Source organism: Osmia bicornis, chromosome 5, assembly GCF_907164935.1.
Source record: "Osmia bicornis bicornis chromosome 5, iOsmBic2.1, whole genome shotgun sequence".
NCBI classification, from domain to species: Eukaryota; Metazoa; Arthropoda; class Insecta; order Hymenoptera; family Megachilidae; genus Osmia; species Osmia bicornis.
This window is the reverse complement of record NC_060220.1, coordinates 2,750,038-2,769,568: the sequence shown is the minus strand read 5'-3', so window position 1 is coordinate 2,769,568 and position 19,531 is coordinate 2,750,038. Positions and strand designations below refer to the sequence as shown.

Sequence of the window (19,531 nt, the reverse complement as noted above, 5' to 3'; positions counted from 1 at the left end):
TAAGTAGGCAGGGCCAGAGCAAGCTTTCATGTTTCTCTTCGTATTCTCCTCTAATACGTGAGAAGCTTGTATCTGGGGTTGGGAAACCAAAAATCAAGAGAAAAGATGAAAATGCAATTTAATTAATTTATCAATTAATTAATTTAGCATTCTCTCTTGATTTTTTCAAGGCCAAGCCTTATTAGTTTGTAAGTCGTAGTCGTGGTACTAGACCCGATTACAAAAATGAAGTATAAAAGTGAAAGTGCAGTGAAGTGAAGTGAAATTAAAAAGTGGTTTGTGCTTGGACATTTGCAAAAATTGTGCAGGTATGCGGATAGCGATTCAAGGGATCGTTGCTCGTTTACGTGTTACGTTTTTACAAATGTCTGAGCAAACGTAAAATTTTCGCGAGTGATTTTTGTGAGGCTATTGCCGAAGAAAGAAGAGGCTATACGCTGAAGAGCCCCGGCAAAATTTGCCCAGAAGAGGGGAACTACTAATGGCTCTCCATCTTTGGATGGACAGTCATTCTGTCACTATGCTCGCTAATTTGTTTTTTCATTTTTTAGTTTTTTTTTGTATGATCCTTTTGCACATATCGTCGAGAACATATTGAACTCGAAATTTTATGAGTTCAATAGCCAGCTCGTTGAATGGTCAACTCGCGATTTTATTTCCTCTATTTCTTTTTTCTTTATTACTTTATTGAAATAAATTATTCTTTTCTTATTGATTTGCCCATCTATTATATTTCATGTTCTCATTTTAAATAGGTTCAATTTATTTAAAACATAGCCTGGGTGAGTTCTCATTTTATTAAATATCTCTGAGATTGTAATGGTAATTATATTTTCTGTTCTCTGCATTTTTCATTTCAATTGTAATCGAAGTTATGATGTTAATTATATTTTCTATTTCAGCATTTTATTGTTGAATTTTTATTTTGTTAATTGTTACTGAAATTATGATGTTAATTATATTTTCTATTTCAGCATTTCATTGTTGAATTGTTATTTTGTTTGTTTTGGGGGTTTTTGTAATTTTAGGGAGGTCACTATTTTATTTCAGGAAATTATTCTCCTCATGTATATAATAATCATCTTTTCTATTACAGCATTTTGTTGTTCAATTGTTATTTTGTTAATTGTTACTGAAATTATGATGTTAATTATATTTTCTATTTCAGCATTTTATTGTTGAAAGTTTTATGTTGTTTGTTTTGAGGGGTTTTGTGATTTCAGGGAGGTCACTATTTTATTTCAGGAAATTATTCTCCTCATGTATATAATAATCATCTTTTCTATTACAGCATTTTGTTGTTCAATTGTTATTTTGTTAATTGTTACTGAAATTATGATGTTAATTATATTTTCTATTTCAGCATTTTATTGTTGAAAGTTTTATGTTGTTTGTTTTGAGGGGTTTTGTGATTTCAGGGAGGTCACTATTTTATTTCAGGAAATTATTCTCCTCATGTATATAATAATCATCTTTTCTATTACAGCATTTTGTTGTTTAATTGTTATTTTGTTAATTGTTACTGAAATTATGATGTTGATTATATTTTCTATTTCAGCATTTTATTGTTGAAAGTTTTATGTTGTTTGTTTTGAGGGGTTTTGTGATTTTAGGGAGGTCACTATTTTATTTCAGGAAATTATTCTCCTCATGTATATAATAATCATCTTTTCTATTACAGCATTTTGTTGTTCAATTGTTATTTTGTTAATTGGTGCTGAAATTATGATGTTAATTATATTTTCTATTTCAGCATTTTATTGTTAAATTATTATTATTTTCTCAATTGTTTCTGATATTAGGATTTTAATTTTATTTTCTATTTCAAGATTGTATTGTTTAAATTTTTATTTTATGTTGTATGTTTTGAATGGTTTCACGTTCTTATGATTTTAGGGTGGGTCACTAACGTAGCCACCTCCATGTGGTGTGACCTGGTAATTGATATCGTTTTCTAAAGATGACTTTTAGAAAGCGATATCAAGCTAAGAGCTACGATAAAAACATTTATATATTTTTTAATTGGGAAACAATAGTTTAAATTCAGAAAAGTATTCTCGGGATTGCAATATTACCATATAGAACGTATAACTATAGTAATTTTATAGTTCCTGAAAAAGAAACTTGTATGATTTTTGACTAATTACAAATGACTAATTACCTCCTTCTTTTCGAAGTCGGTTAAAAATAAAATAAAAAGAAAATCATAAAATATGGAATTTAGAAAGAACGAAGTTGTTTGATACGCAATGGTAGAAAGAAATCAACCCTGGCGAAGATATTTCAAGCAGAGACGTTATACATTGGAAAGGCCATGACTTTATCCATGACTCTGGTCAGACGCCAGATTTCGCTCTTGTCCACAGAACACATAATTTCTGCTTTTCATTTGATAGAAATTCGCTACGTTGACTAACAAATATTTTTCTTATAACAATTTTCGAGAGGAATTCATTATTGAATGAAAGTAAAAATTTGCATAAATGGAGGATGGATGGGATGAGGTAGGGCGGGTCTCCATACCACAGCAACCTCCTTGTGGTGAGAACTGGGCAATCGTTATTATTTGATGACTAATTAATAACTGTATCATTATTTCTATGATATATTTATTAATTATACAGCAAATAATACAAGTGAATTGATTGCGAAATTTATGCTTTTTTTTCTATTTAATCTCTGTTACATATTTTTCAGGAACTATGCCTTTCAGATTCTGAAGTGTATCACATTGCAACTACAATTTTACGGAACGAAAATTAATAATAATGAATGGATGGTCAGTATTGTTTAATTATGTACTTATACATATAGCTATCGTAGCATATACATATGTGTCATTTATGTAGGTGTATGCGGAAGGTGACGTAGTATAGCATGCGATAATTGAGATGGCGCTTAAATCAGATTCTGTTCGGCCTAATTTTCGATGAAACGTTGACTGTTTTACCGACGGGGAATTCGAAGTTCGGCCTCGACGCTCGCATCACCTTAAGAACAGTTTCTATGAAAAAAATAATTGTAGTACGTTCTATATAGATGTGTTCGTACTCATTCGACACACCTCAGTCCAAACACAGTTGCGGGAAGAGTTGTGTGGTCGTTCTCGGCCTGATCGTTGCAATATGTTATATTTTATGGCCAATACAGTGTTTTCCACGCAATTTTTAATCTGATATTCTGTTCAGATGTGAATCCACTTAACGCAAAGACGTGATATTCCCAGTGTGTAACTCGAATCTTAATACAAGCAAGTTAATTACGTTTTTATCAGCGAACGTATTTACACTCCTTTCAACATGCGTAAGTACATGCTATTAAATTTTATTTTTACACACGAATTATCATTTCATTGTTACCATATACTATAGAATATTAACCTATAAATCGAATCTTTATTTTAATGTACGTATAAGAACAATCTACGAGGTGAACGATTGACAATTTTAAATTTGTATTTTCTGACTAAACTACTGGGAAATTAAATGTTACATCATCAAAAATTAATTTTGTAATTAATCTTATAAAATTTCTTCCTATTCTGTGAGGATTATAAACATAATTAGTATTATTATCCTTCAATCAATTTTTGTCAATAAATGCAACACATATTTATATAGATTTCCTTCTTAATTATGTTTCTTATCATTTTTTTAATTGATTATTTATTTTAACTTCTATATGTTTTAATAATTGTTGTGACAATAATTTGATAGTATTGCTATTCCGAAACTTATTTTACGTACAACTTAATAATATATAGCGGAACCGTACAAATTATGGTAATGACTTTCAATTTCCATAATATTATATACAATCAGGCTCTTTTCCTACATCAATACAACATTGTTTTGTAAAACTGTTGTAAGAGTTCGTGTACAAATCGCTTGTAAGCTTCGATTACGTAGCGAGTCAATCTTGACGTAATTATAACCTAGCGATGGGAGTCGGACATCCATTCTTTATTTAATATCTGGAATATTCTTAGCGAAAGCATTCAATATTTTTATTCAGTTATATTATTAAAACACTTTCATTTCGCTAACAATTTTTCTTACAATTAATTATTTTATTAAGTGCTCTTTAAAATGTGACGCGTAAATTTGAATTCCATTTTTCCGCCAAGGCGTGAGCAATTATATTTCTCGTTACCGGTTAATTAGACAGAATTCGCAGCGGCGCCATTAAACGAAATTAAGGACTCGATTCGAATCTTGCGAAAAACTTAACTCGTAAGCGTTATAATCCTGCCTCGAGAATGATGTCTAATTTTTTTTCGCGATTGCATAAGATCATATTTGATAATTAGTCCTTGGGGGAAAAACGTGAAGCTGTGAGAGGCATGAGGCGTTCTTTAGTCTTAATACCTTTTTCCATCCACTGTATGTATAAAAGAAAACAAAATTTGTTATAATAAAACTTCAATCGATTAAATAAAAATAGCTGCTTGAAAACGTATATTATATCATGTGCTGTGCACTCGAATACATTTGTACAGTTATCGCCCAAGCTTGTAGGAGATGTTGCACATGGTGTGACTGTTTCCAAGATGTTACCTATAATAATAGTTGCGACAGTTTCGAAGATGTTACATATGATAATAGTTGCGACAGTTTAGACTCATAATTAAGTTAAATGTATTTCTATAATTTGGTTAGTTTCCTGAAATTTCAATTGTAGTTTACCGCTATTGTAATTTAAATTCAACCGTTCACCTCCCGCCTTATAAAGGATTAATCTATCGAAAATCATCGTTGATACTTTGCGATGTTCAAAATTTCACGCGTGCAATGTGACGTGGTTTCTCTTTTAACCTTTATTACCTAAGTGACTTATGTTCGGTATTTATTCGTATTAAGTCATCAAGCGCGATGGGAAATGAAGAATACAAATGCACGCGATCAATCGTATTCACCTGATCGAATCCGGAGGATCTAAGAAAAAATAATTTTGAAATTAATATGGATCAAACGGTCACTCCGACATCCATGTATAACTCTTTTGACCATTTAGCATCTACTTAATAGTTAATATCCAGGAACACAATGGTACATTTAAAATTTCAATGGGTATAGTGCTTTTAAAAATTTCTATTGCAACCGTGTATTATCGTTTTGTTTTTTAATGTCTGATTCACGGTCAGTAATTAATTTGATGCAAAAGTGAACCTCGCTGTTTTATTTCCTCTTTGTTCGCCTTGATCGTAATGAAAGTGAAATATTAGTGGATCGATTGAAAGTAAAATAAAAGCAGTTGATTAGACGGATAATAATAGATGATCGTTTACCCTGTTCCAGAAAATCCTGTTGAACAAGGTTTCTAATCGTTATAATAAAAGCCGCGTGCACAGCCAGAGTATCCGGGAAGTGACCCCAAGGACCCGGCCATACGTTCGAATACATTAAACTCTGTTTTCCTTTCCAAATACGAGACCACGGGAAATACGTGTCTGCACGTATTTTTTTATACTGAAATATTGACGAAGAAATGGACCGAACTTTCGTCGACGAGGAAACTGGAGAGAGTATTAATGTTCCAGCTTCCGACTGTGAGATACAGCGGCTTCTTAGTTCGGTAAACAATGCTGAAACGGGAGAGCCAGAGATCAACGTGATAGGATTTGAAATGACTAAGAATCGAAAGATACGCTTTCAGGTAGTAATTTCTATATATTATTTATGAAATTCCAATATTAATATGTATGTAATCGAATACGTGATAAATAAGAATTCTTTAGATCCCTAAAGAGGTGAAGGAAACTTTATCAACCAAGGACGGTTCTCTAAAGAAAAGCGAAAATCTAATGGAACTAGAACCTGTCCCCGTTGGAGCCTCTTTTGGACAAATAAATCCAGTTTGCCTGTTTTTCCTCGCCGTTTTATGTTTCCGATGGTTTTTGCCCGTGTTAATGATATTCGAAGTATCGTTGCACGTATGGGCTCACCGTAAAAATAAGGCATTGAAAAATGCTAGCGTTTACTTTCGTTCACCATTTCATGCGATATCATCGGAATTTTGCGCCCTGTGCCAGAATGAAACGTGCATGGACCGCGTTGGGAAAATGCAACAAATACGTATGCACAAATTTTTGCGACAGTGTAATTATATGAAGAGGGCTGTAACGTGAAAACCTTGCCATTGAAAGTATGTATATTATTTTTTTATTCTAAACACCATGGAAACACGTGTCACAGATCGAGCAGCGTTTAACGCTGCTTCAAAGAGAACATATCGTATTAAATGTATTTTAGTATTATGGAAGTAACAAAAGATATTTGTGACTTCTATTCGTTTAGATTTTATTATTCTACGCCTAATCCAATTTACTAACGTAAATGGAACAAATTAAGAGTAGCAATGGTGCAGGAAAAAATTTTTATATCGGGGAATGTGTATTACTAACAATAATAATGTAACGATATAAATTTCATAATTGTTACGCGTGAAAATTAGCATAATGACGGAAGGAAATAATTATGGCATCAACTTTATTGAAGTATTTGTATTACAATTTATTTTATAAATGTAAAAAAATAAGTTACTCTATTTTGATATACGCGGTTAAATATTTTACATATTATAACTAAGTGAACTCAGGCACTTGTTGTCGAAGCAATAAAGTGTTACCCGATCTTACATTTTTTATGCTTTTTAAAATAAAATGATTCGATAAACATTTGTCCAGTATTATTAGAACCCTACGTTTCAGTTAAAGTATTTAAAACAAAAAGCATCACATAGTATTCGCGTATTTGTGACGTTTAAAATATGTTGTTATAACAAACTGAAGTTCACAAAAACTTTTTTTTTTAAATATTAAAAATACCTACCTTAACGCAGAGCTAAAATTTCTTTCGTTGCAATTTGGCACAAAGCATTGAAATTGCATGAAAGATGAGCTCTCCAAAAGCGGCACTTATTCCAAGCATAGGCAGGATAATTCGGACTTTGTATACCGTGAAAAATGCGAGCAATTGCACGTCCAGTAAAGTTATTGTCTCGATAACTTACAATTAAGTTCCGTACGTCCGAGACTATTTGTGCATCATTTTCTACTTTAGTCTGAAACAAAAATACAAAGACTGTATAACACACGCTTATAGAATTGATATGTACCAATATTTGAAATCATAATATATACTTGTTGAACGGAATCGATATCCACTAGAATTTTTCCCTCAAAGTAATTTCGAATAATGTCTTTTAACTCGTTAGATTTATTGGTTATTTCATCGTTCAATTCTAGACACTTTTTGACCGATGGCATGCTAAGTTTATGAAGCGTTGCGCTAATTGTTTCAAGCTGTTGTAAAGCTGCAGTTTCTTGGAAACGAGCACGATCAACTAATGTCTCAAGTGCTTCATCTAGCTCTTCATCTGTTAGATCTCCCGGAGCTTTTACCCTTAAGCCAAGTGTATCATACCGTACCGATATATTAGACCGCTTTGAAGCTCCATTAACTGAAAGAAAAGCGAGATATTTTAATATTACGAAGGGTATCTTTAGAAATCTTGTTCCCTCGAACAAACCTGTTTTCCATTCTAAATTTTTCAGATGACTTTTTACTACACCGCTATCCCATCCGATAGCAGACGCTACGTCTACAACGGGAAACTCAATAACGCTACTATTATCATGAGAAACGCCTTTTTGTAAGTCGAGTGCTATTGCCATTGCCAGTGGTGGTGACTGAAAAATGAATCAATTTCTTTTTTATGTCATCAAAGTAATTTACATTTAGAAACACGTGTTACAGATGCTCACAGATTGTGCAGCTTGTTTTAACGCTTGAGGACCACCGTAGCTTGAAACCCTAGCTCTGACGTAGACGGATGATAGAACGGTAATAAATCGTTTAGGATGTAATTCGAGATAACATAATAGCGTTGAAATTATTTCCGCCGAAATATCAAGAGCAATAACCGTTTCATCGACGGGTATAGCAACCTCGTGACCCGGACACCTATAATTTCTATCTTTCGCTTGTATCTTTGCACACGAACACGGGACAAAAACTTTTTGAAGTAAACGTCTAATCGAATGCCTGTCTACTCCATTTGCATAAATATGTCGGCGTAATTCCCATTTATCACCATCCTCCTGCAATGAAAAATAATGTATTAAATACAAATTAGATTTTTAATACATATGTATGGAAAATAAATTTGAAAGTACCTTTGGATGTAAAAACATATGACAATGTGCTATTTGTCCATCCCGGCCAGCTCTTCCAACTTCTTGAACGTAGTTTTCAAAGGTTCCAGGCATATTATAATGAATAATAGCACGAATATCCGATTTGTTAATACCCATACCAAAAGCAACAGTAGCTACAACAATTCTAATTTGTCCATTCATAAAAGCTTTTTGCACCGTCTTTCTACGGGAAGCTGGTAAACCAGCATGGTATGCTTCAGCAATGGGAGACAACTTGCTGTTAGGCTTGGTAAAATTATTCGCGTCCTATTAAAAAGTAAACGATCATAATAAAATAATAATAATAATGCTAATTTATGTCTAATGACAAAATAATACCTGTAAAGAAACCCTTAGGAGCCCAGCAATTCTCACACATTCTTCCCGTCGAGTACAGTAAACGATAATCGAATTACATTGTTTGAATCTTTCGCTTTGTAACAGTTCAATTAAAGCACGATCTCTGTGTTCATCTCGGGAAACAGTTAACATTAGATTTCTCGGCATTGGAATATCAGATATAACACCTGCCATTCCATCGTGTAGCCCTAGATGATTTACTATGCTCTCTGTAGTAGTTTTTGTTGCAGTTGCAGTGAGAGCTAATACTGTTTTAACACCCATTTTTTCTTTAAGAACTCTACAAACCATAAGATATGACGGACGGAAATTATGAGACCACTGTGAAATACAATGAGCTTCGTCTATACACGCGAAAGCAATTGGTGGAAGTTGCCTTAACAGGGCACCAAAACCTGTCGACTTTTCTCCAGCGACTACGGCTTCTGGAGAGATTAGTAAAATGTTCAATTTTCCTTGCTTCACCATTTGCATAACGTTATTTCTTACTTTCTCTGTTTGATTTGTATGCAGACATGCTGCAGATAAGAAGGACGGTACGCCTGTTACTTGATCATCCATCAAAGACACCAACGGTGATATTACTAAAGTAATACAATTAGAATATTTCGAATAAAGATACGCAGGTAACTGATAACATAAAGATTTTCCAGAGCCAGTGGATAAAGTCACTAAAGTCGATTGACCGGAAAGTATTCTCATTATTGCTTTTTCTTGTCCAGGTTTAAAACTTTTATGTCCGAATTTCTCTAGTGTTTCAAAAACATCTGCTGGCGTTTCTGTAATTACAATATACCGTTGATGTATCAATTAAGTGATAAATATATCTTAATGTTAAGTTTCTTACCTATACACGATTGATCTTCTTTAAGCTTGTACAATGGCTGTACTGTGCCAATTATTGGAGGCAATAATTTTGTTACCAATTCATCAGGTATTTTATGTCCACATAGAAGTTCCTAAAAATTTAAGTAAATAGAGAATAACAAATGTGTAATTAGAAGAATGTCGATGTATATTGGCTTACTTCGTTTTCAATAGGTTCCCATAAATCATCATTGTCCGACTTTTCTATTTCCTTTCCTTCATGTTCAGCTTCTGCTTTAGAAGAATAAGACGGTTTCTCTGGTAAACGGTCAATTCTATTAGCATGCGCAATAACTGCATTTTGACTAGCCATTTCTTGTGCTTCTTCCAAAGTTAGGAATTCAGAACCATCGTCTATTTCTCCTAATGGTATCAAATCGTCGGTATTGCTATTTGGACAGTTTCGGGAAAAATGACCCACTTCTCCGCATTTAAAGCAATTCGAAACGCCTTTCTTCTCAAGATAGTCAGCTACCACTAAGCTATTTTCACTAGACTGAAGATCTTTTTTTCTTTGTTTCCACTGATTTTTCTTGTATTTCGAAAAGTTGAAATGTTTATGGCCACGTACAAATATTTTCTTTTTCAAATTAATTCTAACAAAGTTCTCGTTTACATTCCCATCCGCTATCTTTTTTTCTAATTTTTCTTTGTCTGTTAATTTTCCTTTCGATTTAGGAAGTGCAACAGACTTAGTCGAATTAGTAGCTGTTGAAGAAACAGATTTGGTACACTGTTCGATCAGATCCCCTTGATTAGACATATTTATTGAAAATCGTGGAACAGCTTGTAACGTTTCTACTCCATATATTTCAGAGCCCTTATCAGTTGTTTCTAGGTCTGTAGTACCATTTTCTAAAAAGTTATCATCATCGCTTTGTACATACTTTTTCTTTCTAGAAGTTCTTTTGGTTTTAACTGTACTGTTTTTCTCTTGTTTTGAAGTTGGTTCTTTCGTAGATTTATTCTTTCTCGTTGAACTTCTTCGTTTCGTCTTTGAGCTTTTCTCTTTCTTCTTTCCTTCCACTTTATCATTTTCATTAAAATCGGGATCAGAATCATCGGAAGAAATATGCTTAATTCTTCTGCGCACCTTACGACGATTCGTCGAATTTTTATTAGTTGTCTCTGTATCGCTGTTTTCATCGATGCATTTGTCATTGTCATTTGCCTCATTTGTCACAATAGTTGTGTTGTCACTCCTATCATTATCTTTATCTGCAGTTACATTAGTTGTGCTAAAATCTTTGTATTTTACTTCTTCATTAGACACTTTAAGAGACTGCACAGCATGTACATTCATGTTAGTTGGTAGCTGCTGCATAGTAGGAACATTTATATTATTATCCAGACATGGTCTTTTAGGGCAGTGAATCTCTTGATCACTAAAGTTTTTCTTAAAGTTTCTAATGCGTTTATTTCTCCATGTTTCCTCTGAATCGCTATTACAAACAAAATCTTCTTCATCTGATATTAAAGGATGTTTAGATGTTTCAGACATTTGAGTATTTTCTTTAGGTGAATAAATACTGGATTCCATTGATTCAATTCCAGAATCACTTGTACCAGAAAGCCTCTGTGAATCGAATGCTGAATATTCCACATTATTTTGCTTAGCACATCTATCTAGCCATGCTGGATTCAAGTTCCTATTAACAGTGTGACCTGCAATCACTTGCTGTATTGTGTTAATGGACTGTGAACCAGACGTAGACTCTGTGTAAGTAACTTTCACTGGGTTATTAAATACAGATGTTAATTTTTTATTAACATCAATGCCATCTTCATTATGCGTTTCTGTATTTGTAGATTCTTCAGATACATTTGTCTGAATATTCATACTTTTCTCAAATTTACTTTTGATTTTTGATGCTGATAAAGATTTCCTGGGATTTCTTTTCACAAACATAGAACTTGTAAATTTATTTTGTGATAGCTGAAAGGAAGATGATCTACCAACAAGTAATGTTTCTTTCTTCTTATGTATTTCATTGCTTTTACTTAGATGATCACCCCACACACCTTTCATATTTGTACATTCATTTTTAACTACCAATGAAGTAGTAGTAGCAGCAGCAGCCTGATTCTGACAGTGTGGATCTACATTTTCAATATCTTTATTGTCTGTGCTTTGTATAATGTTTATGTCTGTATTTTCTGTAACTTTCTGAGATACATTTTCTAAATTTTGTTTATTGTCATCTGATAAAGGTTTATTATCTTCTTTAGTTTCTTCAACTGATGTTTGCGTCAAAGTTTTATCCAAAACATTATCTTGTACTTCTTCAGAAAATGTAATATCTATAAGAGTTTCTTCTAAGGCACGTGTTTTCAATTTCCAATACATTTTGTAGGATTCCTTAATTTTTATATCAGCCTCCTTAATGTCATTCTGCAAATATAAAATACAAGGAAGATTTAAACTACCCATATTTCTGATAAAATATGACTGAAAATAACTGACTACTGGCGCTAAGTAGTGAAATTAAATAAAAATATTGTCATTAGAACATAAAAATTCTGTGGCGCCTTTAATCAAATCAAATTTAAATCCTGAATATAATAAATTATTTTTATACATACTTTATTCGGCTTACGTCCATGTTTTTCTGTAAAACGGCTTTCCCATAACTTAACACGATTTTTATATTTTTGGTACTGTGTCTTAAACGTTGGATCTTCTAGTATTTCCATATTCTCACAGAAAATAACAAAACTATGATCATTTATAAATTTATATATTTCATTAAACTATCAGATACTAGGAGGTTAGCCCGCGTGATCACTATAAAAATTACAGTTCAGTTCCACGTGAAAGGAATGCTACTTGAAAGATAAAGTCGCATAACAGATGTCATTCTCGTGACTAGTTTGAATGCGTTCGAATATTCATTTGGGACGAAATGCAATATACTGTGCAATTAAATATTTTTATTACATGAAATTAGGATCAAGCAACACTTATCGTGTTTAATAAAGCTAGGGCCAACTCCGGACAGGGATCCTATATAGTTATGCCAATGTTTATAACATAATTATTAGGTATTATTGAAAGAAATATCGTAAAAGAGATTGTATGTAACAAATAAGGAAAGTAGCGGGAACGATAGAGGTTTTTAACAATTTATAAAAGTATAGAATTGATATTCAATTTATTATTTTTCTTTCATGAATAGGATTTATACACGTTATCAGTGAATGTATGTAATCGCCGATTGCGGATCAACTGTTTAGCCGGTAGATGTCTAAACGAACAGTGTCGCCAGCTAATGGCAGTCCCTCGTATCAGTGTAAGGCAAGATGGCCGAGCAGTGGTGACGGGTCGTGGTATGTACGGCTGGAGAATTGGTGATCTCGGCGCAGCGCGGATGGCCTAGTGATGGCCGAGTTCAACATCGACATCGGCAAACTCCCGGAGGACGTGCGGGAAAAACTTGCTGAGCTGGATCTCGAGTTATCCGAAGGTTAGTGGACAGCTTTTCTCGATGCGCCGCTATGCAAACCCTTTCTGACTCACCCCGTGCATACGTGAGAAAGAATCCCCTAGCCCCCGTTGATAAAATCGATAATACCTTCGCTGTTGCCGTTTCACTCCCCCGTAACTACGTACAGTAGCTTCCGAAACACCTTTTCATCCTCAAGCGAGGCTTTTTCTCGTTTCCTGTCAAATATTAATTACACCAGAGATCCGTAATTTCTTCGATCGGGTCTGTTCTCTCGACAAGACACTTGAGTCCCTATCGACCGCGCCTCTCTGTTCATCGTTCTTTACTTTTCTTTTTGGATAACCAATGACCATTACTATCCTCTTTTTTTTTTAAATATATTACAAATTTCCGATTTGTGGTCCTGTATCATTGTATCTTCGAATATATCTCGCGTAAACCTGTTTGTACACTGTTGAAAATGTGTCTAGTTTATCGGGTACAGTTTCCAGGATAGAACAAGATTCAACGTTATTAACATATTTTTTCACGAAACAAGAAACGTATAATCGTTCGATATAACTCGAAAGAGCGTCGAGAGATTAGTTCGAAGAAAAGTCTTGGAGGAAATTCGAGGAACACGTAACTGACATTTTGCATGGCGTACGCAGTGAAATTGTAGATGTCTCGAAATGTCTCGAGCGATTGACTTTTTTTCAATGAAACGTCTCTACCGAAAACAAAAGGAATGCAGTGTGCATACTTTTTTGCAACTTCATTCGCCGGCAATAATGCACACGCTATCCTACAAGTTTATTTGTATTCGTAGAGTTCCGTCTTTCGTAACAAGCTATCGACCGGTTTCTCGTGTCATCCCCGAATACTTGACATTCCCCTATCTGTCAAGTATTCGCCGTTTAATAAGCCGTATTACTTCTTTCAGCGTGTTTCCACGCGATACGGAAAAAGAACCAAGAAACGTCACTCAAACCGTGTTACGCAAATTTCCTATTCGACTTTCGCCGTTAGGTCGAAATTAGCTTAGTAGGTATATACAGTGGCTGGTTAGCTATCGTTTACGAGCTAACGTGTCCTATCAATCCCGCGGACCGTTGAAATTAACGACGTACGAACGGATTTCTAATCTAGTCAGCTAGAATTCGACTCGCGTCGGTAGGATAGAAGGTTTCGAAACGTAGCGAAGCAAAGTGATTCCTGAAAATATCTCGGATGCTGAACGAGCAAGTCTGTCAAGGAGATAATCGTAGTTCTCAGCGGTGTCTCGTGTGCCGTGGCGGCGCGAGTCAGCGTTACAGGTGTGAAGTTTCCTCTGAACTTGGCCACTCTCGCGGCCTCTGAACTCGAACTAGCCGCGACGATCCCGCTTATTTGCATTCGACAGTTAGAGGGAATCGTTAGAGGTCGTGAGTCGACCGGTTTTTCCGGCAACCCGTATCCCGTGGTATATATACATCGTTCCTGGCGATTTAAAGGGATCCTAGGTTTCATGGCCGTTCGCTTTCTGCATGGTTGACCGTTTGACGCGTGGAAAAATACGGGATGCAAATGCGCACGTGACTCGGGAGCATGGCTTTTAGCGTAATTTATCGCGTTGCTTAAACTCGTTGGATGTTTAAAACTCGAACGGAGTTAATTCACGATTCGACACAGCATCGTGCAGAGAGTAAATTCGGAATTGAAAGACGGCGATAAGCTAAATATAGAAAACCCGTTGATCGATACGTTTTCAATGAGAAATGGCCTCTGGCTCTGTTCCCGTTTTTACGAGACTCGGTAGACGTAAAGCTACAAGGGACATTTTAATGTCATTTCTGCGACGGTATCCTCGCGTAGTGACGTGACGTCAACTGGACGTGGGTCACCGTTCATCTTCGCGAAGGCTTTATTTGCATGTGAGGTAATTGTGCAGATTACCCGTTCGTGCGTATTTCAATTGAAACCGACTCTACACGACTGTCTTGAAAGAAATTCTACACGCGACGAACCGCTTAGAAAAAAAATATGATTCGAGGAAATTTTGAAAATCATAGGATTATCATTACTTCTTCCGCTCGTTCTTGGAACGTAGGTCAATTAGATAGATCCTCCGTTAAATCGATTCACGGTTCGTTTCGACGAGGGAAATTAATCGAGGCGTTAATCGATGCCGTTAATAGAATCATCGCAACGTAACGAGGAGACGTCGGCTCATTTATTCTACGATACGATTCGAATATGAGTCATTAAACCGTTTTATGTTGGCATATTATTAGTTTCAACGAAGGACCAGCTATTTTGTCTTATCAACATTAGCGAAACGTTTATGTAGTCTCACTTTTTGGTAGATTCCTGCTTTAATGAATGAGTTAAAAGGGACAAATGTCAGAGATGAAAAGTAAAACTCAATCTTGACCCATACTAGGTATAATCACCGTATTATTAGACGGCTATAATTAAAGGCAAGGTGGATCTTTTATCTGCGATTTCCATGCGAGCATGGATCGTTACTCTCCGGGTTGCTCAATGTTTCTGCAGTTAACGCTTCCTTCTGAGAGTGGAAACATCAGGAAATACCAAAAGGGACGGATACAAAAGAAAAACGTCCCCTTTTAAACGCGAATTGCCTGGCTGTTTTCGTAATAAACGACCAATTGCATTCTCCTTATCTTCTTCGCAATTAATCAAAGTAATTGCTTTTTTAAAACGAGGGAATTAATCAGCTGTTCGTGTATAATTGGTTACGAAGGAGTGTCCGAGGAAACGAAGCCTTCTTTGCTGATTTTTCCTTTTTTCATCGATTATCCAGTCTTTAGTGATTCACTCTTTTGATTCCTGCGATCTACCAATTTGGTCATCTTCCCTCTCGTCATACTTAATTTTATTTTAATCTCTACGCAATTTGTATCTTTTTATAAATCTTTCTAAACTCACGCGATTGTCATAGATGGTACATATTTACACGGTCTAATCTGTTTTGCTTTCTCGCGTTATCATTATCGGTTGTGTACCTTGGGTTACAGATAATATCACTTTGATGTTTAACTTTTACATATATATATGCAGGTAAAATAAGGCGTTTTGTTCGACAAATGTCGTTCTTCAAAGGTTGTACGATTTCTTCGAACTTTGACCTTGGCTGACCTTGAGTCAGAGGGTATTGAACCGGTCGAGAAGGGGAAGGACCGCGGTCGTAGGTGCTTGAAAAGTCGTAGTTCCACTTAAGAAAGCGAAGGTGACCCTAAAATCAGTAGAAGCCGTCTCTACTCGGAGAAGAGCTATTTTAAATTTCTTTTACCGTCCTCACGAAGTCAGTCAACCTGCTAAAATGGAAATGGAACGACTCGAAAAATACATTAACCTTTTGACTGATATCAACGATTGTAAACCCGTTATCAAACTTCTTTTTTGCTTCTCCAGTTGTTTAATTTTCCTTGAAATTATTACCATTATTACTATATCAAGTGCGCGTTATCTAATTTCACGTTAGTTGCATCGGTGAATGTTTGTATTCTTGATTACAACCAGTTGACACATTATCAGAAGTTCATCGAAGCGACAAACTGCGAATCGACCGGTTCGTTGACGTCACGTCTCGATTACATCGGTGTTACGACGATTTACGTTGTCGGTCAAGCTTCACCTTTCGACCTTTATTTTTAGTTCCTCTAGGTCAGCATATTTCCGTTCGATATTTGACCCGGCTACTTTTTCTTTCGAACGATCCCCTCGATACCTTTTTCACACCTCTGAGGGTTTCGCAATTAAGTCTGCCTTTAGCTGCTAATGACAAGGTTCCTGATGACGGTCAACTTTTTCATACCGTTCAAGTCTTTTTCACCGTATGGAATAAAATGAACAATTTGAGTCGCGATTGACTGTATCGCGGTTAAAGGGTTAATGCTTTCCTATTTGATAGCGACTGGAACCGATGATGATACAAAGATGCAAATCTTGAAGAGCACGGTGAATGACTAGTCATCTTTCATCAAAAAGATAAACTCGTAAAGAGGAAGCGTATTGTCCAGTGTTGATAAGTTAATCGTGAAGTTAATCGTGACTGGTGAAACGGAATTGACGGGTATAAAAGCCGGAGAGCGAAGCCAAAATTGAAAATTGTTCGGGATGAGAGGAGGGCGGTATAGTTGGGTGCAGCAGGTGCAGTTGCACTCCGATGGAATGCATCCGTCGGTGTCGGTGCAGCTGCTGTCGCAGCTCGTTCGTGGACCGTTTGTAAGATCAAGGCCGCCGGTTTCGTGGGTAAACGTCCTCCAGTCGCCTTGGAGTTGCACGTTGCACCGCCTCGTTGCATACACGCGTCGACGAGAGCACGTTTATCGGCTATTATGTCCCTCCTCCGCACCTTCTACTGATACATCGATATCCACGATAAACGAACGCTCTGCTATACGAAAAATGAGCCTATGTTCGATGTAACGAAACGTTAGGCGATTTGTTTTCCCAGTTTAGGTGGTGATATTTCTGCTCCTCCAAATGGTAAATCATCCTTATCGTTCTGTAAAGGTAGTGATACTTGTATTATTTATTCTTGTTTCCTAAGAATTCAGAGGCGTGTCAGAAAAGGCCAAAGAACCTCGAGTTAGTGTCACATAGGGAGGGAAGCGTAACAATACCTTTCCAAGTGGTGATATCAATTTAATCCCTCGTCTTGCCATTTACAGAGGCGATACCGTGTATCCCTTCCTAATTAACGCTAGCTTAAATTCGGCGCGGAACAGTGGAAGGTTCCTCGATGATTTCAGTCGAAGGTTAAGCGATAATACCCCGCTTTGCTTTATCAGCCCTGTACGAAAATAAATTTCAAAGTATAGTCGAAATCAATCGCGGGCAGATAAAGGGGAAGAGTAATATTCCGAAAAATTGGATTCTAACAGCGATATTGGAGGGTTCGTTATCAAGGTGATAAGCGGTTGGTAGTCGGACCGATAAGGATGTGCCTGTAATTTCGGTCGAGTGTTTGACCAGCTTGTCATCTCGTTCACTTGATCTTTCTATAATATATTCAGGGCATTCAAAAAAAAAGAAAAGGTCTTGATAAACTTTAACTCTTTCCAGTTGTAACAATTTTAATCCCATGTATCAGTCTGTTTGTAATGAATTTTTTGACCTACTCTCCTTTTTTTTATTCTCATTTGGAGAGGTCAGTTTTAGACACTTTTTGGAGTTGAAAATTAATGGTCTTTCATTCAAGTCTCGAAACGCTTCTTTTTCAGAGACAGAAACAAACGTCGAGGCATTCAAAAATTTTTGTCCTTTTCTTTTTTTCTCGTCACGCCTCCCGGTCAGGATTAACCCTACGGTCGGATCGCGACAAAGTTTTATTTTAGGATTTCCATACTTTCTACTGGATGTCGCTGATTTTTTTCTTATACTTTCTACTGGAAGTGGTCGATTTGCACGGTATGGATCGAACGTGGGCGGGCGAGCGTTTCGGCTCGTATTCGTGGAAAGTAAGAACGCGTGCACGAGATGCTCTTGGATCTCTGATGGTTAAGGGCCTCTGTTAAAGCAGGGGAGTGGGAGGTCGAAGAGCATCGAGCAATCAAGCCGTCAATTTAAAGCTTTTTCCCTCGTAAAACGAACGTCGATCCTTTACCCTCTCTATTACGGTCGTTGCTTCCATTTTTTCAATCGGATGGAAAAAGTTCTCGAGGGAATTAAACGTTTTCTTAATTGAGAATCTTCATCGACCCTAGTTTTTTATGATTCTCGATTCAAAAATGATTAAGTCATTTGATTTATTACATTTTTGTGTCGGGATACTATGCGAAATAAAAGTAATTTTATATTTCGTCTGGCTCTAATTATTCGCTACAAAGGTTAAGGTACTCGTAAAGCACTCCGTTAAAGAACAGACTTTACGACGTCGGGCGTAGTTGAAGAACAACGAACAAGTCCTTCTTACGTCTGTACGATGCTCGCGTAAGAACGTAATGATCGTGTCTAACCATTAAACCTTAACTCCTTGCTAATTTTTCACCTTCATTCTCGTCAAGCTTTATATTCTACGCTGAATATTATGAGTGTACCCTTAGAAGGTGAATTTCAACTTAAAGCGTGTTATAATAAATTCCAAATTGATTTCTGTTTTATTTCTGTTCCTAATGCCATTCATTAGATTGATACACTCGCGGGCAAAGATGGGTATCCCTGATAGAGGGAGGAGCCTCTTGCCACCGCTATTCGCCTGATTCGTTCTTTAGCGCGGTGGAAGGGGTAACCGAATTGCCGACGCGAACCGAACTCTGCCGAAACGAGGCGCTAGTGAGTTAGACGAATGGTGGGAGGCTGCGTCCCGTGCTCGTTCATTTTTTCACGCAACTGTACAATCGTTGCGTGGCTATTGGACGGGTCATTTTCCGAAGACGAATATTACTCGTCACTAGGGGAACCTGATATGTAGAAATAGATAGTTGTTTCACATTGGTAACAACGTGCCCACGTTTCACGAGCCTCCAAGCAATAATAGTAAAACTTTTACTACGCGATACGGGTGTGTATCGTTCACCAATCGAACGCATCGAATCCCGGCACGTTCGTGCGCAGGTACTAGTGTACGGGAAACGTACCATTCGCTGTAAAAATCCCCTCTTGATGCTGGTCTCGCGAGGGCATCATTCGCATCGCTGGAGGATTCCCTATCCGATTCACGATCTTTGCGAGT

General features: G+C 36.3%; 2 protein-coding genes across 3 annotated transcripts; one reads left to right on the top strand and one right to left on the bottom strand.

The window, feature by feature from the left end:
- Positions 1-3,043: 3,043 nt before the first annotated feature.
- LOC114876545 lies at positions 3,044-6,676 on the top strand. Its single transcript, XM_029188148.2, has 3 exons — positions 3,044-3,303; positions 5,298-5,655; positions 5,738-6,676. Exons 2-3 carry the CDS (start codon positions 5,488-5,490, stop codon positions 6,125-6,127), a joined length of 558 nt encoding a protein of 185 aa, XP_029043981.1. The 5' UTR covers positions 3,044-3,303; positions 5,298-5,487; the 3' UTR covers positions 6,128-6,676.
- Positions 6,470-12,801, bottom strand: LOC114876541 (ATP-dependent DNA helicase Q4). Of its 2 annotated transcripts, XM_029188131.2 has the most exons (9): positions 12,008-12,801; positions 9,585-11,816; positions 9,405-9,516; positions 8,537-9,336; positions 8,177-8,464; positions 7,766-8,101; positions 7,531-7,690; positions 7,142-7,461; positions 6,470-7,062 (listed from the first exon to the last, which is right to left on the bottom strand). In XM_029188131.2, the coding sequence occupies exons 1-9, from the start codon at positions 12,116-12,118 to the stop codon at positions 6,832-6,834; spliced, it is 4,590 nt and encodes a 1,529-aa protein (XP_029043964.2). In that variant the 5' UTR covers positions 12,119-12,801; the 3' UTR covers positions 6,470-6,831. The 2 variants fall into 2 exon arrangements, with proteins under 2 accessions (XP_029043964.2, XP_029043963.2); XM_029188130.2 differs by having other exon boundaries at positions 7,142-7,690.
- Between the last annotated feature and the right edge of the window lie 6,730 nt (positions 12,802-19,531).

Bases quoted from the DNA above. Each gene is read 5' to 3' on its own strand.
- LOC114876545 (XM_029188148.2), top strand. From the start codon at position 5,488: ATGGACCGAACTTTCGTCGACGAGGAAACTGGAGAGAGTATTAATGTT. The intron at 5,656-5,737 runs GTAGTAATTTCT...AGAATTCTTTAG, and splicing joins ATCGAAAGATACGCTTTCAG to ATCCCTAAAGAGGTGAAGGA.
- LOC114876541 (XM_029188130.2), bottom strand. From the start codon at position 12,118: ATGGAAATACTAGAAGATCCAACGTTTAAGACACAGTACCAAAAATAT. The intron at 9,337-9,404 runs GTAAGAAACTTA...TTGTAATTACAG, and splicing joins AGAAGATCAATCGTGTATAG to AAACGCCAGCAGATGTTTTT. The intron at 7,691-7,765 runs GTGAGCATCTGT...TTCATTTTTCAG, and splicing joins TAAAACAAGCTGCACAATCT to TCACCACCACTGGCAATGGC.